General features: G+C 42.9%; 3 protein-coding genes across 3 annotated transcripts; all 3 read left to right on the top strand.

Annotated features, from left to right (window-relative positions):
• The first annotated feature begins 1,381 nt into the window (after positions 1-1,381).
• LOC121779184 (anthocyanidin 5,3-O-glucosyltransferase-like) lies at positions 1,382-3,610 on the top strand. Its single transcript, XM_042176510.1, has 4 exons — positions 1,382-1,519; positions 1,686-1,753; positions 1,840-1,897; positions 2,706-3,610. The coding sequence occupies exons 1-4, from the start codon at positions 1,382-1,384 to the stop codon at positions 3,462-3,464; spliced, it is 1,023 nt and encodes a 340-aa protein (XP_042032444.1). The 3' UTR covers positions 3,465-3,610.
• Positions 3,611-6,447: 2,837 nt separating this feature from the next.
• On the top strand, positions 6,448-7,725 carry LOC121779186. Its single transcript, XM_042176511.1, has 2 exons — positions 6,448-7,090; positions 7,442-7,725. Exons 1-2 carry the CDS (start codon positions 6,448-6,450, stop codon positions 7,723-7,725), a joined length of 927 nt encoding a protein of 308 aa, XP_042032445.1.
• A 5,849-nt stretch (positions 7,726-13,574) lies between these two features.
• On the top strand, positions 13,575-15,571 carry LOC121778286 (probable carotenoid cleavage dioxygenase 4, chloroplastic). The gene is made up of 2 exons (XM_042175606.1): positions 13,575-14,962; positions 15,064-15,571. Exons 1-2 carry the CDS (start codon positions 13,614-13,616, stop codon positions 15,407-15,409), a joined length of 1,695 nt encoding a protein of 564 aa, XP_042031540.1. The 5' UTR covers positions 13,575-13,613; the 3' UTR covers positions 15,410-15,571.
• The last annotated feature ends 7,557 nt before the right edge of the window (positions 15,572-23,128 follow it).

Consider the following 23,128-nt stretch of genomic DNA (forward strand, 5'->3'; position numbering starts at 1 on the left):
TCTGAAATTCATATAAATAATACTCCGAATGACAATCCAAATTAATAGCTATCCAATTTCAAAACAAATAAACTAAATATAATTCACAAATCACCTATAGTAAGTTCTTAAAATGCAATTTAGATTAAAAAATAAAATAAAGTATCTAAGTCCCAATTCACTATCCCTATATAATTGGTTGTCTAATAATTGAAAAATGTACTATTTTTTACGGCAAATTTTAATTATATTTAAATTCAATTTGGATGGTAATTGAATTAAACAGTAGGAAAAAAAATTGTTAGACTCTAGGTGTTTGACGCAAGATGAGTGGCGAAAGAATTGTTCAAATTGCCCTTTGAAGGCCTTAAGGGCATTTTCGTCCGAAAAAAGTTCAAAATACCTCAAATGATATTAACTTATAGTTGACGGACCTAAAATGATATTTTCAAAGTTCACGGACCTAAAATGATACTTCGCCAAAGTTCGTGGACCTAAAAAGATGTTCCCTCTTATCCCTATATGATCATTTAGGAAAAGATTGAATTTACAGACGGAATATGTACAAATTTAGGATAAGATTAATTATAGGTTCCTAATTGTATCTGAAGAATAATATAAATATATTGCTACGTAATTTGCATATAAGGGCAAGACCATTAAATTTCTTCTTCCATTTTCCCTAAAATTTTAACTCTATGTCTGAAACTTCACTATACATTGTCTTCTCAATTTTTTTGTGCCTCGGCAATATTCTCATTATCTAACAATTTTATGAAACGAAAATAAAATAATCCCTTTGTCTACTAAAAATAGTTTTATTGTGGACGACACATGTTTTAATGTAAAATTATTAAAGTAATTAAAAAAATGATAAAATGGGTAAAATATGATAAAGAAAAAGAAAATGTGAATAAACTATGAAAGAGAATCAGAGAATTAAAAAGATAAAAAGTGGGTAAAGTATGGTATAATAAATTGGGAGAAAATTTCCATTTTTGGCATGAGACTAATTTTGGTAGGCGAGCAGAAATAGAAATATTAAACTATTTTTTTTTTACGGGAGGAGTATATTATAGAGTGAACTAGGAGTACAAAATTGGTACCCAGAAATTTTCCGTTTTGAACTCGAAATGTGATTATTTAAACATTGGGTACTCAGAAGATGCAAATGACATTTTCTGGATACCAATTTTTGTAGTTCACTCTATATTATAATCTATATTGTGATATGCTTAATCTATTTGAGAGAGGGGTCACTAAGGTTTAGGGTTTAATGATCTTAATTAATTTGTCTCATCCAAGAGCTCGTATCATTGCAATATGTGAATCAAGTTGATCGGGTCTCATCCGAGACGTATCAGCCATATTGGCTTGAGCCAAAATAGCCCACAACAAGTTGATGGGGGTGGAGGCGGCACAAAGGGAGCGGGAGCCGGCGGTGTGGCTGGGGTCACGGCACGACGGCGGCTGGCCGTCGCCTGTTTCCTTCCTTGCGGCCAGTGTTGGGAACGCTCGGGCCGGCGTCGGGGCTATCCAAGTGAGCTGCGGCAAGCTGGCTTGCCACCCCGTCCTCGCCGGCATCAAATAACGACCTTGACCGTTTGCTGGAGGAGGATCGGATGCCACCCTTATACTTCGGATGATGACGCACCATCTGCCAAGTATAGAGATGCTTGAATGCTTTGTAATGCAATGCTTGGTAGGTCGACATGGCGGTTGTGATGATGTCGACCTCACTCGTCCCGCTCTCTGCCGTCTGTTGTTCCTGGAGGTAATACCCCTGGAACTTTTAGATTGCTTCGTTGGCTCTTCCGATGACATTGCGCACCATACTCTCATTGCGTTCGATGGTTCCAGCCGGTCGACTGACATTGTACCGGCGAGCGACACGGGACCAAAACCTGTCCCCGCTTTGGTTTGTGCCTACCTTCGCATCTTCGGAGATGTTCAAATAGACAAAATATCTTATCCATCTCGGGCGGAATGTACGGGGTGCGGACGTTGGGGTCACCGGTACTGCCACGACACGAACACCACGAGCGTCGCGACTGCGGAATCGCGCTCCCTCCCGAGCCTTGTTCGGGTGCCCACCCATAGTGCCCCTCTGGGGCATCTTGCTCGTCCACCGGATAAGGCCGGTAGCCACCCGGAATTTGCGAACCTTGGGTTAGAGGAGATGGCAAGAAATTCGTATCCGGCGAAGGGAATGGCGATGAGCCGAACCATTCGTGGTTCTATACGCCGGAGTCGGAGAGGTGATCACCGGAGTAGGACATTTTTGCAAGAGTGAAAGAGTGAGAATTTAGAGAGAAGTATATTGATGAGAGAATTGTTTGGTGTAGTGTGGTGTAAAAACTTTTGTGTTGAAATGAGAGGTATTTATAGATGAAAATGCGAATTTTGGGGTAAAAATAATAAAAAATAAATTAAAAGTGGAGAAAAAATGCATATATTTTATTGGGAAGTGGGAATTTTTTTTATTTAAAACTAATTTTTTATATTTTTTGATTTAAAAAAAAAAGAAAAATAGCCAACGGCTTTGCCGTTGGCCAATCAATACACGCCACGTCGCCCTGCTCTTCTGCACGGCGGTGCTCAATGCTAAGAGCAGGGCCGTGTCGTCGGCAAGAGCACAGTAGCGAGCAAGGTACTCGCCGTGCCGACGGCACGACGCCTGCTTTTCCGCATGAGCACCGATGCGGATGCTCTTAATATTACTCTAGCACTTAGAAACTACGCCGCTCGCAGCAATTCGTGAAGGAAAATGCAACAACGCCGGCCGCGCCCCGCCAATATTCTGCGTGGGGCAGCTCTTAGCGGCCCAAGACAGAGACACCGCCGGCGAACACAGCTGCCTAAAATGGCTCGACAAACAGCCTAGCAAAAGCGTCGTCTACATATGCTTCGGCAGTCTAGGTTTAGTCTCAGCATCTCAATTAAAAGAGATAGCTGAGGGTTTAGAGAGAAGCGGCCACAGATTCCTGTGGGTGGTCCGGTCGCCGCCGCCGGAGGACAAATCCAAAACGTTCCTACCGCCTTCGGAGCCGGACTTGGATGCTCTCCTGCCGCCCGGGTTCGTAGACAGGACGAGGGAGAGGGGGATGGTGGTGAAGGGGTGGGCCCCGCAGGTGGCGGTTTTGAGCCACGTGGCGGTGGGAGGGTTGGTGACGCACTGTGGGTGGAACTCGGCTCTGGAGGCGGTGTGGGAGGGCGTGCCGATGGCCACGTGGCCGCTCTACGCGGAGCAGCATTTTAATAGGGTGGTGATGGTGGAGGGGCTGGGGGTGGCGGTGGGGGTGGAGGAGGGGAAGGGGGGGCTGGTGGCGGCGGAGGAGGTGGAGAGGGGAGTGAGGGAGTTGATGGAGGGTGTGAGTGTGAGGAAGGTGTTGGAGGAGAAGAGGAAGGAGGCGAGGGCGGCGATGGAGGAGGGAGGTGAGTCTGTTGCTGCGATGGGAAAGCTTATTGATTTGTGGAAGTCTTGATTAAGTTTAATTAATTGGGGTTAAATCTCTACATCTTCACTAATAAGTAGGGATTTGGTGTATGTTTTGGGAGTTCGAATTATTTGCATGCACAATTATACGTGCAATTATTATCTACACTGGTGGACATGAGATTTATTGTTACAGACCTTCTGTCTCATTCAAGATAGATCACATAGCCATATAGATCTTGGACAATTTATAACTAGAGGATGAAACACATAATTTTTGTTTTCCCCAGTTTCATTATTAAAGCAAAGTGGATACGGAAAGTCAGTGGAATGTATATTCCACTTTTCATCACAGCGGAGGGAGACAACATGATGAATAAACGAAAATGTGCAAGTAGAAAATGTACAACACTTAATTGCAGCCAAATAATTCTATTCTCTCTTCCCCACCATGTGAAAGTAGAAAATGTGTTATGAGATAGGTCAGTACCATTTATCAATTGATGAAAGTGATGTAAATCAAATAATGTTAATTTTATTCCAAGATTTCTCCTAATTTTTATATTAAATCATATATCAATTAATCATTAAAATTTTATTATTTTTTATAAGTTGATATATGTAAATTGACGTGTTGTACAAAGTATGATTTGAGTTTTATTTATTTTGCATGTACAAGCTATACACGTGGGGCCAACAATGAATTAAAAAATAATAAAAATAAAGTAGTTGAGGATTTGTAGGAAAAGTGGCGAGACCTACTAGGCAAAGAGGAAGAAAAAGATATAAAAAGGGGAAAAAGTGACGGCAGGGGGAGAGCATATATTTTGGGAGAGCAGATTTTTTGACGGCACTTTTGAGAGCAGACACACGGAGAAGAAGAAATTGATTACTTCCATTGAGCAATTGAGGGGAGGACCTCAGACGAATTCAGCGTGAGAAAGAGAGAAGAGAAGGGAGACAATTCCCGCCATCATCTACTCTAAATTTACTCCATGATTTCTAGAGTTTTATCTCCATTTATCATTGTTCTTGGTTTAATTATGTTAGGCTAAGAATCTTGTGTTACTCCAAACACGTAGTATGACATTTTGATTTCGTGATTTATTCTATGCTCGTTTTTATCTCATGTTCGTTATTACTACTTATTTGATTGAATGAATTTATTACTTTAGGTGCATCTTTAGTGATAATTCTATAGTCTTGATTTAATGCCTCTTTAGCTTGAATTGAGATTGATTGTGGTGGTAATAAATTATCAATTGGAATTGTTTAGATGACAACTTGATAATGGATTTTGATCTTAATTACAATTGTACTTTGAATCTCGCGCTTCCGTAGGGTTCTTAGGATTATTGAATTTGGTTTAAAGAGTAAGTGTTTAGCTATTCTTTGACTAGTTGATGTTTAGCATGTTCAGTGCTTGCATGTTGATTTATTTTAAATTGTCCCGAACGTATGAGATAAAATTGAATGCATAGGATTAATCCTTGTCTTGTTTACAAGTGTTTGGAGTAGCAATTGTCTCACTTGTGTTAATTTGAATTCAACTTCATTTTTCATTATTTTCAGAAAACAAACTTCAAACAAAAAGATTCATCTTTACTGTTATTTTTATTTATTTGGAGTTAAACGAACTTACCTTCCCTGTGGATCGACACCTTAAATTACTACACACGAAGCTGTACTCTTGCAGTGAAGTGGTAATATTAGGGATAATTTTGTGAACTTGTGTGCCTATCTATTCTGATTTAAAAAGACCTAAAATTACACAGCAAGTTTTGGCGCCGTTGCCGGGGAAGGCAATAGGTTGTTTAACTTTCTGTTTTATTTTTATTTTTATTTAATCTTTTTAATTTTATTTTGTAGGTACTTAATTCGTGTTCTTACGGGTGATAGCCATCTACCACGTCTGGACTCGAAGACGAAGGAGTGTTTTATTAGTGGTAGTATCTTTATAACTCCTCGTTTTTTTTAAGTTTGTTAGTACACATTCAAGCACACACTTTTTCTAAGACTAACCCCGAAGTTGTCGAGTGTCTCGCTTTCGGTAGAATTGGTATATTTGAGTTGTGCTTGGTTTCTTTTCTGTTGTGTAGGTGTTCTAGAAAATTGAAAACTGAAAAATAAAAAAAACAGTGAATGCGAACCAGATCTAAGGGTACACCGCAATTTGGGTTATTGATACATCATAGAAAAGGACATAATTCAGCTGTGATTGATACACATCAGGACTATCAGAGTCCAAGTCCAGTGAGAGAAAATCCACTTTTTGAGACAAATTTTGAGAGTAGTAGCAGTGATTCAGAAGCTGAGTCGATGGCCGAGAACAATAACAATGCTCCTCCTGTGGAAAAGTTCGGTGATACTGTCAGATCGAGAGTTGATCACCCGGGAAATTTTGCCTATGCTACGGATAACATAAGCATCCCACCTCACTACATCAGCTTGGTGAATGGTGGCACCTTGTTCCATGGCCGTGAAGACGAAGAGCCCATTAGCCACCTCAATGCATTCTATGAGTTGACCATGAACCACAGACCTGCGAATGTGCCACATGATAATATCAAGAGAGCTCTCTTTCCTTTTTCGTTGAGAGACAAAGCACGAGAGTGGTACGACTCACTTCCAGGGTACAATGTGGCGACCTTTGAAGATCTGAAATCCAAGTTTCTCCTGGAATATAATTCACCAATGAAGATCGAGAGATTGAGGGATGCCATCACATCTTTTCGGCAGCAAGATGATGAATCTTTTGCTGAAGCATGGAAAATGTTTACTGAGATGTTGAGAAAGTGTCCCAGCCATGGTCTTGCTCCTGGCCGTGATCTTGTCAAATTTTACCAAGGCTTAAACAATGAAAGCATGAGACTTATAAATGCAAGTACTGGTGGAGATCTTGATAATAAGACACATGAGGAAGTGAGGACCTTGTTTCAAAAACTAGCAGATAATCAAAGAAACTGTACAATCCAAGGAGAGTGGTTGAGAAGAAAGAAAATACATTCGGAGCTTCAGTAGAATCTGAAAGAATGACATCGGTTGAGGCACAACTAGCTAATATTAGCACCCAAATGACATCGATGGTTAAAGCAGTATCTTCCATGCATCTGAACTCACAACCTCAAATTGTTGCAATGGTTAAATGTGGACTGTGTCAAGGTGGGCATCACACAGATCAATGCCAAATGATCCAATCCCAAGAAACAGTTGAAGATGTGAATTACATAGGCAATAACCGCCAAGGTTTTAGCCAAGGGGGTCAATTCAACAACAATCATCAGAACTGGAAACCTCAACAACAAGGGAATTGGAACCAAGCTGGGTCAAGTAACAATGGTGGGAACCAATGGCGAAACAACTCCCAATCCCCTGGTTTTGATAAGAAACCTTCACTAGAAGATCAGATGGGACAGATATTCTCTTTCATGTCAAAGAGTCAAAAAGAGAATGATTTCTTCAAAGAGAAAACAATTGAGAAGTTTGGACAGCTCGAGGCTTCTATGAAGAATTTGGAAACACAAATAGGGCAGCTTGCTACAGCTTCTCATACAAGAACTCCCGGCACCATTCCAAGTGATACAGTGCCCAACCCCAAGGGAAATGAACATTGCAAAGCAGGCACCCTGAGAAGCGGAAGAAATTTGGATTCAATGCCTTTAATGGACGACCAAGGTACTTCCGGCATCTCGCACGCAGGGGCGGATGAGATGTTAGGCTTGCATTCCTCTCACGCAGGGGCGGACGAGGCATGTAAGGGAAGTCCCGCGTTAGTGCAGGATGCCCAACATGGTCAAGAACAGGCTGCAGCCAGCAGCAAGGAACAAGGCGATGAATCTAAGTTAAATGGAAGACTTACAGCATGAGAGAAAGACAAAAAGGCCAATGAGACAGAACCTAAGAAGAGCAAGTCTAGTATTTCTAACGACATTCCACCGCCTCCATATCCATTCACGAGAAAGAAGCGAGTGATGCAAGAAAAGAGTTTTGAGTGGATGATGAATGTGATTAGAAAGGTGAATGTAGACATCTCATTGGTGGATCTTTTCACCAATTTCCCGAGATTCTCCAAGTTCTTCAAAGACATGTTGGCGAACAAGGAGAAACTTCAAGATGAGGGGATTGTGGCATTGAGCACGAATTGCTCACAACTGATATCTGGAATCATGCCGACGAAGAGAAGAGATCCAGGAGGTTGCATCATACCGATTGATAACAATGCTCCTCCTGTGGAAAAGTATGATGCAACCTCTACCTTGAAAAGTATGATAACAATACCGATTGATAACCGCTACCTTGATCCAGTCTAGATCATCAATGAATTCCTTTCTCATTTTGTCCGTGGACGTAGGCTTACGCCGAACCACGTTATATCCTCGTGTTCTTGAATCGTATTGATCTTGCTCCGATCTTGATTTCTAACAGCAACAGTTGTCACAAGTCCACAACCAAATAAGAGTATATAGAATGGACATTTGCGGTACAAATAATGGATAGTTATGTGCACTGAAATGGATGCACGTGATAAATAAGTAAGCACTAACTAAATAATGGATATTTGTCAACTATATGATGAAATTATTATTAAAACTATAATAAAATATAGCATACACGAATAGAGTGCAAAATAAACTTAGTTAAGAAAAAGTACTACTATATCGTAAAATAGGTATTTATAGTATATAAATTACTAGGGGTGTCGAAACGGGTACCCGCGGGAACATCTTTGTTTGTCCACGAACTTTGTCAAAGTACACCCTCTGTCCCACGTTACTTGAGGCATTTCTTTTCGACACGGGATTTAAAAAAGTTGTGCATAGTGAGTTAAATAAAGTAGATGAGAGAATAAAATAAGAGAAAGAAGAGAGAGTAAAGTAAAAGAAAAATAAAGTAGGTGAGATTATGCGTTTTGGTTTTAGCCAAGAAAAGAAATGACTCAAGTAACTTGGGACAACCCAAAATGAAATATGACTCAAGTAACTTGGGACGGAGGGAGTATCATTTTAGGTCCGTGAACTTTGAAAATATCATTTGAGGTCCGTCAACTATGAGTTAATATCAATCGAAGTACTTTTTTACAATTTTCAAGTTTTTTTGGACAAAAATACCCTCAGTACCTTGAAAAATAGCCAACGGCTTTGCCGTTGGCCAATCAATACACGCCACGTCGCCCTGCTCTTCTTCACGGCGGTGCTCTGCTAAGAGCAGGGCCGTGTCGTCGGCAAGAGCACAGTAGCGAGCAAGGTACTCGCCTTGCCGACGGCACGACGCCTGCTTTTCCGCATGAGCACCGATGCGGATGCTCTTAATATTACTCTAGCACTTAGAAACTATGAAAAATAAATAGAAAGGCTGAAAATGGTGCACGTGTTTTTGTGATGAAGATACTAGGAGTACTATAAAGCCGTTGGCCAATCAATACACGCCACGTCGCCCTGCTCTTCTGCACGGCGGTGGTCAATGCTAAGAGCAGGGCCGTGTCGTCGGCAAGAGCACAGTAGTGAGCAGGGTACTTGCCGTGCCGACGACACGAAGCCTGCTTTTCCGCATGAGCACTGATGCGGATGCACTTAATATTACTGTAGCACTTAGAAACTATGAAAAATAAATAGAAAGGCTGAAAATGGTGCACGTGTTTTTGTGATGAAGATACTAGGAGTACTATATTATGCTTAGCTAGCTACCGCAAAATTAATGAAGTTGGATAACTATATAATATTGCAGGTATACCGTAAGGGCATCATTAACCCCGTCCCCATTTCAGGCCCCAAGTCCCCTCCACGTCATCATTCCCCTACAGTTGCGGCTCAGGCCCCAACTGCCTTAACCATGCAGGCACCAACCCGGGCCGCAACTAATAAATGACACTATTCACAACTTCAACACATTTGACTCGTATATGCAATACGTTGAACAATTGATACCGGGAAAATGCATTGTTCAGTAGAAATTAACATTACAAATCCTAAACAAGGCAAATTAAAAATACAAGTCATAGAAACCCGGGCCACAACTACTACTTCTTCATTTGTGCGCGAAGCTAGGAGATCATCTCACGGTGCAACTCGAGATCGAACTCCGACATGGTCAAGGTATCCCTCGATGTCAACTCCGTCAGCTGGCTCATCCGCCAGGTAATACTCATCTCCGACATAGAGTCGGAGATATTATCCAGAGACTGATTGGGCGGCGGTGGCGCCATAGCGGAGTTGCTCGCAGTTGCCTTCCCCTTTGCTTTCCTCTTTGCCGTCTTTGTTCCGTAAGAATGGTGCACAATAGTTCCGTATTTATAGACACAAAATCAAAAAAAAAATTTGGGGACTTGCGGCCCGGCCCGGAGAGCATGCAACGCCGGGCCGGGACTCACGTTTTGCGGCGCGTGCCCGATTAACGCCGGCCAGGCCGAACCGCGGGACCGTCACCGGGCCGCAACTGCTGCCCCGGGACCGGCCTGGGCCGGAACTTCTTCCCCTCCAACGCTTAGGACGGGCCGGGACTCGCGTTTTGCAGCCCGGCCCCTACCGTTAATGATGCTCTAAACATCTACGAATGCCAATATATTTATGAACTAAAATAAAATATCCATTCCATTCAATAAAATAAAATAATATGCATTCAAAAATATATAAACACAGAGTATTACTGTAATTAAAACTTCATATCAAGTGAATAGTATCTTACTATATAAAAATAAATTAACTCTATATAAAGTGGCAGGTTCAGATTTCGGTAACGGAGGGGCGAAATTTAAAATTATAATTATTAATATAATTTAATATCCCCTCCGTCCCAAGGTAGATGTCACACTTTTCTTTTTAGTTTGTCCCACAAAAGATGTCACATTTCTTATTTTGGAAAAAGTTCCCTCTCACATCAATTATAAAATTATATTTTCTCTCACCACTTAACACACAAAATAACATCTCCAAAAATCTCGTGTCATCTCAAGTGTGACATCTACATTGGGACGGAGGGAATAGTATAAATTTTAATAATAAAGTAAATAATAGTAGTACTATAATAATTAATTAACACTAACTTAGTTAATAAAATATAAACATGCATTAGTTCGGCCTCCCTCATTCCGCTATCGGTTTGTTCACCCACATCAAATGTGACTCTTATTATATGAAGAGTGAACTACATCAAAAGTCCCTAAATTTGTGTCACTGTAGGCCCCTAACAAAAAAAATATCGCCAGACAACCCTAACCTTAAACATAATCATATATCGTTTTTTGTGACTATATTGCCCTTAAGCCCTAAAAGGGTATTTCGGTCAGTTCAGTGAACATTCTGACAGCGGTCTAGCCTACATGCTGCTACTTTTACTATTCTTGACACAAGTGATTGTTGGGTTGGCGATTGGACATATTGTGCAGCCATTTCTCATAAATTATCATTGCAATTATCAACTTTATAAATCACATATAAAAAACTGAAAACATAATTTATTATATCTCCTTTAATTTTTGAAGAGAGGAATAAAATTAGATACTACAGTGTATCACTCGACAAATAAATGTACGTATTTACTATATTCACCTTGTAATATAATACTATGTCCTTTGAAGTACAAGCTCAAAATTTTTGTGAAGAATAAATTCGCACCAATAGAAATTAAGGGATGTAGATAGATGCGTGAAAATATACAATAATTGCAACCTAACGTTGTATTCTCATAGTAACGTGAAAAAAACGAAGTTTGTCCGTAATTCATGTTCTACTCTTTAAATGCAAACTTGATTTATGTGTTTTTAAATGCAAGAAACTCAGAGCATCCACAACCGTGCTCTTGCCAGCGGCACGGTTGTGGGCCCGGGCGGTACTATTCATGCCTGCTCTCTGGCAAGAGCACAACACCCACAGTTGTGCTCTTCCGCAAGGACGAGCACAATTAATTTAAAATTCAATTAAACAATAACATTTCCATAATACTAAAATTCATTAAAAAACCACAATAAATATTACAAATTACAAATAAAATAAAAAAGACATAATTAAAATCCTAAAAATTAAAAATTACATAATTAAAATACTAAAAATTAAAAATTACATAATTAAACTCCTAAAAATTAAAAATTACATAATTAAAATCCTAAAAATTGAGATTGAGAGAGTTGTTTAGTATAGTGTCATTTTTTGTGTTTGAAATGAGAGTATTTATAGATGAAAGTATGAATTTTGGGGTAAAAATAATGAAAAAAATAAATTAAAAGTGTGGAAAAAATTGATATATTTTATTAGGAAGTGAGACAATATTTTTTTTATTAATTTTGATTTTTTCAGATTTTTTCGATTTTTTTAAAAAAATAAATAAATAAATGATAAATCAACGGGCCAATCGGAAGCTGCCACGTCGACGCGCTGTGCTCTTGCCGCTGGCACGGACGTGCTCTATGCATAGAGCAGCGCCCTGCCAGCGGCAAGAGCGCAATGGTGGCGGAGCGCATCCTTGCCGCTGGCAAGGACGGACGGTGAGCTGCTGCTCAACGTTGGGAATGCTCTCAATGGGCATGACCACAGTAAACATGGTGTCCCTTTCTCATTTAAAGTTTTCTTTGACTTTGCCCACTTTGCCACTCACGTGACAAGATCATACACGTTTCTTTTTTATATTTGCCAAATATGTGTTTCTTTTCTTTTTATTTAATTTTTATACTCCATATAAAGATTATTTGAGTTTTTACTTGTATTTCATATAGTATATGTTTATATAGGAAAATGATTTTTTTTTTAAAAATTTAAAATTTACACTATTAATCTAGATTCATTTTGATAGTTTTTAAGAATAGTGAATATTATTTCTTTTGAGATGAATTGATAATAAAATTATAAAAAGAAAATGATTGCGGAGACTCATTTGTGGTTGGAAGCAAAAAAAAGAAAAAGTTTGACGAGAAAAAGTCGACCAATCATGTGTGTTGTCTGGTGAATTGGATTAAATCCATATGAGTTAAAATTATGCAATGGCCCTAACAAGTTGAAGCTTGAGAAGAAATGATTATTGTGCTTTTCTTCCTCGAAATTCTCTATTACAAATGCCGTGACAGTGGAGGTCTGCAACGTAGGTGTAGGTGTACATGTTTTTGGTAAGTTGACTAAAATGCCCCTGAAGGCATTTGGACATTTTGATCTGAAAAATGGCTATAAATATACGATATGTGATTATGTTTAAGGTTAGGGTTGTCTGGCGATATTTTTTTTTGTAAGGGGCCTGCAATGACACAAATGGAAACGTTAGAGACTTTTGATGTAGTTCACTCTTATGTGAAAGAGAGAAAAACAAATACTCCCTCCGTCCTCAAAGAGTATGAATAATAGGTTCGGCACAGATTTTGATAAATAAGGGGAAAAGTAAGAGAGAGAGCGAAAAGGTAGTGGAAATAATGTTAATGGAGAGTGGGGTCCACATTATTGTAATAGTATAATTGTTATAGGTAATGGGATAAGTTGTAAACGATTATGTGTATAGGTAATATGTTGTTTGAATGTTTCAAAATTAGAAAGTTCATACTTTGAGGACCGAGAGACTAACAAATAAAACAAACACAGTATGAAAAATGATTTTAAATAAAAATAAATATAACAAATATTATACGCAAACTAGCAAAAGTATAGATTTCATGTACTACTAGTATTTAAAGATTTTATTTTGATAATAAGAAAAAAAAATGTGAATTGATAAAATAAGAAATGAAGAATGTAAAGAATATGCTATTTTTGGCTGGATACAAAGGAACATTTAGGTTCTCCGACCTGCCGAGGGGGCGGCCGACCCCTCTGCCCCCTAAATCCGTCATTGCTATACATATTTCCTCCGTTCCACGTTACTTGAGGTGTTTCTTTTCGGTGTGAGATTTAAGATAGTTGGGTATAGTTAGTTAAATAAAGTAGATGAAAGAGTAAAGTAAGATAAAGAAGAGAGAGAAAAGTGAAACAATGAATAAAGTAGATGAGATTGGATGTTTTGTTTTTAACTAAACAAAAGAAATGACTCAAGTAACTTGAGACAATCTAAAATGGAATACGACTCAAGTAACTTGGGACGGACGTAGTACGTATTAAACAATTAACTATTTAAAAAAGTAAAACAAAGTTTCATAACGAGGTAAAAAGCTCTGTCAAAAATCCTATAAATCAAGCACACAAAAAAACCAAGTACTCACGTAATCACATTAAAATTGAAGCACTCGACGATGGAAACCCTACTTTCCTCTACCCTTCCAAATTCTCTTCCATTTTCCGACGCTTCATTCGTCGGCAAAGCAAAGCACCGCCGCCAAACCATAATCCGCCGCCGTGGAAAGCCGACGCCAAAACAAACCACGGCATCCTCAATCCAAAGGCAAAACCCATCTCTCCACGAAAAAATCTTCAAGCCATTGCATAATCTCATATCCACCTTCCCCACCAAGAATCTCCCTCCTCATCTCGACCCAAACCACATCCTCTCCGGCAACTTCTCCCCCGCCGCCGAGCTCCCTCCCACCCCCTGCGATGTCGAAATCGGCCCCCTCCCGCCGTGCCTCGACGGCGCCTACATCCAAAACGGCCCCAACCCTCAGTTCACCCCTCTCCCGCCTTACTACTACACCGACGGCGACGGAATGCTCCACTCCCTCAAAATCTCCGGCGGCGCCGCCACCTTCTGCAGCCGCTTCGTCAAAACCTTCAAATACAAAACCGAGCGAGACCTCGGGTACCCCGTCCTCCCCAACGCCGTCGCTTTCTTCATCAGCAATCTCAGAGCTTCAATGCTGCTCACGGCCGCCAGATTTATGTCGTTCCAATTCAATCCGTTCGCAGACGGCATCGGCACCGCCAACACGAGCGTCGCTCTCGTCGCCGGACGCCTCCTCGCCCTAGCCGAAACCGATCTCCCCTACGAAATCCGAATCACGCCGGATGGAGACATCGAAACCGTCTGCCGCCGCCAATTCGGCGGCGGAGACGGCGGAGAGCGGTTCCTCACCATGACCGCGCATCCGAAAACCGATCCCGACACCGGCGAGACCTTCGCATTCCGCTACTTCGTAACTCCTCCCTTCCTCACATTTTTCCGGTTTGATTCCGACGGAATTAAACAAGCCGACGTCGAAATTTTCTCCATGAATGCAGCTTCATTAGTCCACGATTTCGCAATCACGAAAAGCTTCGCGGTGTTTCCAGATCCGCAGATCGTGATCGATCCTATGCGGATTTTGATCGGGAAACCGGTGATGGGGGCGGATTTGGGGAAAACGCCGAGGCTGGGGGTGATTCCGAGGTACGCGGTGGATGAGAAGGAGATGTATTGGATGGAGACGCCGGGGTTGAACATCGTGCACACGGTGAACGCGTGGGAGGAAGGCGGAGGCGGTAAAATAGTGGTGGTGGCGTCGAATGTGTTGTGCGTTGATCGCGCTTTAAGTGATTTGGATCAGATAATTTTGGAGAAGATAGTGATAGATGCTGCGGAGAAGAAGATCGTCGCTAGATATCGTGTTTCTAGAAGGAATCTCGACTTTGGCGCCATTAATGCTCGATATTCCGGGAAGAAGAATAGGTTTGTTCTTTCCGATTAGTCGGTCCACGAAAAATTGCCTTGTTATTTCATTTTGGTGACTAAAATGACCTAATGAGAATTTATTAACCTATATTATGCAGGTATGTTTATGCGGCGATGCTTGAAAGCATGCCTAAAATGGTAGGTTTGGTGAAGCTAGATCTATCGTTATCGGACTCGGAGGATTGTACGGTGTCAAGCCGCATGTACGGGCCGGGGTGCTACGGAAGCGAGCCAGTTTTCGTGGCGAGGGAGGGCGCGGAGGAGGAGGATGATGGATACTTGGTGGTGTACGTGAACAATGAGAAGACGGAAGAGTCGCATTTTGTGGTGATGGATGCTAAATCACCCACGCTTGAAACTGTTGCTGCTGTTAAGCTGCCTCGTAGAGTGCCTCAAGGCTTTCATTCTATCTTCGTGAACCAAAGTGACCTCCTCAAACTGTGAGGCTTTACTTCAATAATTTATTTTATATATATGTGTGTCCAAACTTATCAAATGAAATAAAGGGTTAGATTTGTTAAGATGTACTCCCTCCGTCCCCCAAAATTCGTCACCATTTGACCCGGCACGGGTTTTAATAAATGTAATAGAAAGTAAGTTGAAAAAGTTGGTGGCATGTGGGTCATACTTTTATATATTAGTTTTATAATAAAATGTGAGTGTGAATGAGTTAGTGGAATGTAGGGTCCACTACCAAAAATGGTAAAAGTGAAAGGTGACAAATTTTTAGGGACGGACGAAAAAGGAAATAGGTGACAAATTTTCAGGGACGGAGGGAGTACATAGTTTGATATTGTTCACTTTGGAGTAACCTGCATTTATTTATTTTGAATTTTTCCAAACGATATCAAATTAATTAGACACTTTGGAGTAACCTGCATTTATTTATTTTGAATTTTTCCAAACGATATCAAATTAATTAGAGTTAAACATCGCTTATATATTACATACTCCCAACTTCCTTCACTAACAACCCAGCAAGATCTTTTAAAAAGAGAATTGATACTTTTCTTAGTCTTCCAACAACAAATTAAAGTATAGTGTTTTCTCAAAGTAAAAACATTAAAAGCAAAACACTACCCGGAACATACCTAATTACTAAAATCCATCTTCATTAGGCCACCCGCCACGCGTCACGCGGGTGGCCCGTATCCCGTCACTCAGGGACGGGACGGCGGCGTGACGCGTTGCCGCGCCCCGTCTTGTCCCCAGCCCGTCACCCGTCCCGTTCCGCCGTGACGAAACGGCTCGCCACGCGCAGAGGCGACGTGGCGCGCTCCCATGCCATGCGTGACGCCCACTCGCCGTCCCGCGAGTGGGCATCGTCACGCTGACGCAATAATTCATTTTTTTTAAAAATCGAATTAAATAAAAAATAAAAAATGTGAAACGGTAATATTACCGTTAATAGCCGTTTTTCCTTTTTTTATTATTTTTTATTTTTTTACTCTATAAATACTCCTAATTCATTTTCATTTCACACACAACTACACATCTATTCTTCCCAAATCATCTCCATTTCCTCTTCAATTTTCATCTAACATCTCATCACAAAATGTCCGGCGACGGAAACTCCGGCGGTGGCGGCTCCGACGGGTGGGATCTCAACGCATTCGGCGACTGGGGGAGCATGTACAACACATTGGGTGGTTCCGGTTCGTCGACGCCGGGGGGTACCAACCACCCAATTTTGATGTTGATGCATACGCCCGTCCCTCCGCCCCGCGGTATTCCTAGGGATTATCCCAGATTCGGGAGGATTATCCGGTTCAACCAACTCCGGAAGAAGGCCGAGGCGGGGGAAGCTCCAGGGCGGAGACCGAGGCGGAGGAGGAGGAGGAGGATCTAGGCCGGCATCCGTACGGTCCCAAAGAAACGCTGGCGGTGTACAACGCCTGGATCAACGTCTCGTACGATCCCATCATCGGGAATCAACAACCCCGGAAGTGCTTCTGGGAAAAGGTCACCGAGGCCTACCACGAGATTAAGCCGAAAAAGACCCGCCGCCGCACATATAAGATGCTCCGCGCTCACTTTGACCGAGTCGATAGAGAGGTAAAACGATTCTGCGTCATCCACAAGAATGAAGCGGCTCATTACCAAAGCGGAGCCACCGGAGCCGACATTCTGAGGTCGGCTTTGCGGGTCTACTACGACGACACCGACAAACAATTCAAATATGTCGATGTTTGGGAGGTCGGCAAGGACGAGGAAAGGTGGGCCGGCGGTGTGCGGTCCAGCTCGGGCTCGATCTCGAAGCGCACGAAGCACCCGACGAGTGGCCAATACTCGTCTGGTGAGGGCGGTTCGGGCAGCGGGCCACAAGAGTTTGCCTCGCAGGAGGTTGAGACCCCGGCAGACGATGCCGGGGGGTCCTTCCGTGGGCGCCGTCGGCCGCAAGGGAGAAATGCGGCGAAGGCGGCTAGAGGGAGGAGGGGCAGAGCCGAATCAAGCCATGCGGGCTCGGGCTCGGGGGGACCCCCCAACTCCCTTATGGCCATGTACATGACCGCCACAATGGCGGACACTTCCCGCTTTACGCCCGTCCAATACCAAACCTGGCTTAACGGAGTTGCGTTTATGGCGGCACAACTTGGCATTCCGCCTCCTCACGGCTTCAGTGCACCTCCACCGCCTCCGGGGGATGATTCGCCGGCGGAGTAGTTTTTTTTTATTTTCTGTAAAATTGTATTTTAAATTATGTTATTTTTTTAGGATTTTAATTATGTCTTTTTTTATTTTTTTGAATTTTAAGTTGTATTTTTTTTATGTTGTAATTTTATTTTATTTTTAATGAAGTATGTTTTTTTTAATTGAATTTGGTTGGAAATAAAAATAAAAAATGAAATTGAATGAATAGTAATTTAAGGGACGGTTAAGGGACGGAGGGTTGCAGGTTCCGTCCTTTAGTTAAGGGATGGAGTAAAAAAGTACAGTGGGGCCCGTGAATAGTAATTTAAGGGACGGTTTAGTGACAACGTTGTGGATGACCTTAATGATAATTACGAAACTTGTGTTATGTTATTAAGAGTGTCCACTATGGGACCGCCGCGCCTATAGCCCAGACTGGGGCGGTCCCGGGGCGGTCTATAGTGCAGGCGACATCCGCCCCCGGGGCGGACGAGGAACAGTGGGGCGATAGGCGGCGGACGAGCATCAGGCGAAAGGAGGGCGAGCACGCGCCGGGCCTCCTTTCGCCGCGCCTATAGTCGCGCCGGCCATAGTGCCCGGCGGTAGGCGCGCCGGCGGTCCTCGGTGCAAATTTTATTTTATTTTATTTTTAATTACCTCTATAAATACCACTCTGCACCACCTATTTTTTCACCATTTTCACACAATCCCTCCATTAACTATCTACAATTTCACTCTAAAAAAAATGTACGTGGAGAAGACGAATCACCCGACTCGTAGGAATCGGGCTATGGCGGCAATCCTTCACACCCATCGGGATATGGCGGCTATCCTTCTCAGCCGTGGATTTGGAGTCAATCTCCCCCCGCCGTGGGAATCGAGTCCAAACCTTCTTCCATCTCAGTCGTGGAGGTCTTCTCTAACGCCCCCACCTTTTCAGCGGAATCTGAGTCGCTCCGCATTTGGAGATTACAGACCCAACCTCGACGCGTTTAACCAGCCGCGTCCGGAGTCCCCTTTCCAATCCAGCCAATCTCCTTTCACCGAAGCAGATCATGACGCACTGGATACTATGATGGGTCTGCTCAGTTCTGGCGTCCCGGATACGCCGGCAGCACGGGTGGAAACGTCTGTTCCGACCCGAGGCTCTGGCGGCGGCGGTGGCGGTAGGGGCGGCAGCCGTGGCTCGGGCAGCGTCGGTGGCGGCTCGGGCAGCGGCGTCGGCAGTGGCGGTGGCGAGGGCAGTGGCGTCGGCGGTAGCGGTGGCTCTGGCTCCAAACGGGGCAAGCTCTACACCAAAGCGGAGTCGATTGTCGTGGCGAGGGCGTGGGATGCCATCACATCGGACCCCATAGTGGGCACTGATCAGACTGAGGAGAGCTTTTGGAGGCGCGTCATGATGGCATACGACGAGTTCAAACCCGCCGGCGCCGATAAGCGCGACCCAGAACAGATCCGCAAAAAGTGGGGTAGGATTCTGCTGGCTACCAAGCGGTTCGTGTGCATATACCAGAACAACCTTCTCCACGCTGAGAGTGGCCGAAGCGGGACAGACGTGATGGCCTGTCGATGGGCCAATACAACACGGATGGCTGGCCGAAGTTCACAATGTGGGAGGAGTATCTAGTCCTCGCGGATTGTCCGAAATTCAAGGCCATCTGCGCGCAAGAGGTCAATACAGCTCCTAGGCCGAAGCGTACAAGGCACAACCTTGCCGGGGACTACAGCAGCGGAAGCGGCTCGCACTCGTTCGAGCAGCCCGACGAGCAAGTCGAAGAGCCAGCCGCTACACACACTAGGCGAGGACGGCCTCCGGGACAACAGGCCACTATCCGCAGCGCCAGAGGGGCTAGAAGTGCCTCCCGCCTAACGTCGGCCGCGTCTAGATCTCGCATCCCCCAGCCCGCCCCAATCCCACAGCACATGGTGCAAGGTCCCCACGAGGTCTTGATGGATAACATAGATGTGCAGTTGATGCTCCAACTGCAGGACGTATGCAGCAAATACGTAGCCACCGATAACCCGTACGTCAGGAACATCTACAAGAAGCTCATCACTCGGTATGAGCGTCGGCTAGGGTTGGCTGATGATGCTTCTGGGGAAACCGCGGCCGGCAGCAGCGAGGGAGGGGGAGGAGGAGAAGAAGAAGAAGAAGAAGAAGAAGAAGAAGAAGAAGAAGAAGAAGAAGAAGAAGAAGAAGAAGAAGAAGAAGAAGAAGAAGAAGAAGATGAAGAAGACGAGGAAGCCGACTCCGACACCGAGTACACGGTGGCGGAGTTTTTAGTTGTATTTTATTTTAAATATTCGTTGTATATTTTTACCCTTTTGCAATACAATGAATATTCGACCCCAATTACCTCGTTTTCTAATTATTTACATTGTTGATTGAAACTAAAAACATTTTAAAATGAAAATTGATTATAAAATTTGGAGGCTATTGGAAGTGTCCACCATAGTGGCGGAAACAAAATTTTGGGGCTATGGACAAAAAAACTAGGGCTATGGACAAAAACTGGGGCGGAGCTATTGGGGATGTCCGCCTTATAGTGGACACCCTAATGTATCACACTCATGACAGGTTAATGACTACCAAATATTTGTACGGAATATGATTGCGTGTTACGTGACGTGACATGTGCCTAACTTTTTTGGGATTACCTATAGCAACGTGACATGTGCCTAACTTTTCAAATTGGAATAGTTAAAAAACACATTATCTCCGCACATCATTTTATTTACAACTTATATTATTAAAGAAAATTTAGTTGAATAAGTTAGTAGAATATGAGTTCTACTTATATATTAGTTTTATAGTAAAATGTAAATGAGATAAGTTGGTGGAATGTGAAACCTACTTAAAGTAAAATAGGACTCTTAATATGGGACGAGTAGAAATGACAAAATATGACTCTTAGAGCACCCACAACCGTGCTCTTGCCAACGAGCACGGTTGTGGGCCCGGCGCCACTATTCTTGCCTGCTCTTAGGCAAGAGCACAACACTCACAGCTGTGCTCTTCCGCAAGGACGAACATAATTCATTTTAAATAAAAACATTTCCATAACATTAAAATTCATTAAAAAAACCGAAATAATATTACAAATTACAAATAAAATAAAAAAGACATAATTAAAATCCTAAAAAATAAAAATTACATAATTAAAATACTAAAAATTAAAAATTACATAATTAAAGCTAAAAATATCCCCGTGTAAGACTACTCATCCGGCGGCACTACCCCCAATTGTTTTTGGAGGCCCAATATCATGGCCTCGTGCGATCGAAGTTGCGAGGGGGTCATAGTTGACCTATCGGCCATATTGAGTTGGGCCAAAAGGGTCTACAACGAGTTGGTGGGGGGTGGAGGTGGCGCATAGGGAACGGGAAAGGGAGCGGGGTCGGGAGCATCGCCGGATGGAGTCGCAGCGCGAAGGCTGTTGGCCGCCGCCTTCTTCCTTCCTTGCGTTCGGCGTTGGGAACCGCTCGGGCCGGCGTCGGGGCTACCCAAGTTAGCTCCGACGAGTTGGCTAACCACGTCTTCGGAGCCGGAGTCGGATAGGGATACCGACCTTGACCGTTTGGAGGAGCCGCTAGAGGAGGATGTTACGCCTCCCCTATACTTCGGATGCGACCGCGTCTCCTGCCAAATGTTGAGGTACTTGAACGCCTTGTAGTTCATGGATTGGTAGGTCGACATGGCGGAACTGATGATGTCGACCTCGCTCCGGCCGCTCCCCGCCGACCGCTCTTCCTGGAGGTAATACCCCTGGAACTTGTTAATTTCTTCGTTGGCTCGGTAAATAGCGTTGCGCACCATACTCTCGTTGAGCTCGATTGTTCCCTCCGGCCGGTTTTCATTGTATCGGCGACAGATGCGCCACCAAAAGTGATCGCCGGATTGGTTCGTGCCAACCTCCGGATCTTCGGAGATTGACAAATACGCCTTGAACAATTGCTCCATCTCCGCCGGCGAGTACGGTGTGCGGACACCGCGAGTAGGAGGAGTCGGAGTTTGGGAGGGGGCGGTCGACCTCGCTCTAGGCTCGGGTGTCTACCCGTATCGCCCTTCGGGGGCATCTTGGTCGTCGATTGGGTATGGCCGGTAGCCACCCGGAACGCCCGAACTTTGGGTTTGAGGAGGGGCCAAATATTCCGTTTCCGGACTAGGAAACGGTTGTGAACCGAACCAATCGGGGTTCCAACCGTGGGAACCCGGAGGGTGATCGCCTTGGCCGGACATTGTTATGTTGTATGTGTGGAAGAAAGATTAAGAATGAAGATAAGAGAATGTAGATGAGAATGGAAATGAGAGAATGTAGTGTGAATTTTTTGGTGTGAAAGTGGGGGTATTTATTATTGAAAATGTGTATTTTTGGGGGAAAAAAAAAGTGGTAGAAAACGGTTTTTTTGGGAACTGGAAAAATATTTTTTTTAACCGGTTTTTTTAATTAAAAACCGATTTTTTTAAAAAAAATAAATTCAAAGGCAACGGCTATGCCGTTGCCCAATCGCAGCACGCCACGTCACCTGCTCGTTGGCACGGACGTGCTCGATGCATCGAGCAGCGCCGTGCCAGCGGCCCGAGCGCAGCTGCGGACGAGCTCTTCCGTGCCGCTGGCACGGACGGACGGACGCCGTCCGTCCACCGTTGCAGATGCTCTTAGTTGGAGACGGGGGAGTATATATATATAACACATATAATTAAAACTAAATTACTTATTAAGCTCTTGTAAAGTATATATATATAATACATATAATTAAAACTAAATTACTTATTAAACTCTTTTACAACAAATATATACATTATGTCCTAAAATCATGACATATACTATATAATATAACTTGTAAATAAATTAATACTACCAGTATAAAATAAGCATTCTAAAGAAAAACTTTGATCTTTTCTAAAATAACACAAGTAACTCACAAGATTATTATTCAAATAATTGATGATTTATTATACATTGATCAATCTAATTCCAAAGAAGAAAATCTTCTTTACCAGACGAGTTCTCTAAATGGATGCCATTAACTCTTGCTGACCACTTTGATTCCAGAATGGGGCTTTCATTTGGCAAATCTACAAATGCATTAAACTCTTTTTTATTATTCCCCCATTGTAGAGACTAGAGAGCAACTTAGTTTCTTTTCCACAGAGCCTTTGCAAATCTCATACACAAATTCATCGTATTGGTAAAGGGTACGGCTATTAAGATTTTCATCACCAAACTTACAATGCACTTCTAATCCTTTGGCATTGATAGGAAGTGTGTCTTGGATAAAAATTCTTTGTCGTTGTGAGACTTCACATGCACTCAAAACTTGTTGAGGAATGAGAGCAATGAGTAAGAGGGAGAGAAAGAGGGTTTGTATCATTGTGTTTATCATTTTCGTTTTACAAGATTAATGTGTGGATTGTCGAGTTATTTTATAGGCCTATTACGAGATATCACATTTAATAATTGACATGATTTGGTTTAATATTGGTTTAACTTTAGATATATGAGAACGTGATCCACTGAAAAAAATATT

The sequence above is a fragment of the Salvia splendens genome, chromosome 19, assembly GCF_004379255.2.
Source record: "Salvia splendens isolate huo1 chromosome 19, SspV2, whole genome shotgun sequence".
NCBI classification, from domain to species: Eukaryota; Viridiplantae; Streptophyta; class Magnoliopsida; order Lamiales; family Lamiaceae; genus Salvia; species Salvia splendens.

What these genes read in the sequence shown, in the direction of transcription:
- LOC121779184 (XM_042176510.1), top strand. Translation starts at nt 1,382, where the DNA reads ATGGGGGTGGAGGCGGCACAAAGGGAGCGGGAGCCGGCGGTGTGGCTG. An exon ending in CCGGCGTCGGGGCTATCCAA is followed by an intron (nt 1,520 to 1,685) that starts GTGAGCTGCGGC and finishes AATGCTTGGTAG; the next exon opens with GTCGACATGGCGGTTGTGAT. An exon ending in CAAAACCTGTCCCCGCTTTG is followed by an intron (nt 1,898 to 2,705) that starts GTTTGTGCCTAC and finishes ATATTACTCTAG; the next exon opens with CACTTAGAAACTACGCCGCT.
- LOC121779186 (XM_042176511.1), top strand. Translation starts at nt 6,448, where the DNA reads ATGACATCGGTTGAGGCACAACTAGCTAATATTAGCACCCAAATGACA. An exon ending in GCCTTTAATGGACGACCAAG is followed by an intron (nt 7,091 to 7,441) that starts GTACTTCCGGCA and finishes AGGTGAATGTAG; the next exon opens with ACATCTCATTGGTGGATCTT.
- LOC121778286 (XM_042175606.1), top strand. Translation starts at nt 13,614, where the DNA reads ATGGAAACCCTACTTTCCTCTACCCTTCCAAATTCTCTTCCATTTTCC. An exon ending in TATTCCGGGAAGAAGAATAG is followed by an intron (nt 14,963 to 15,063) that starts GTTTGTTCTTTC and finishes TATATTATGCAG; the next exon opens with GTATGTTTATGCGGCGATGC.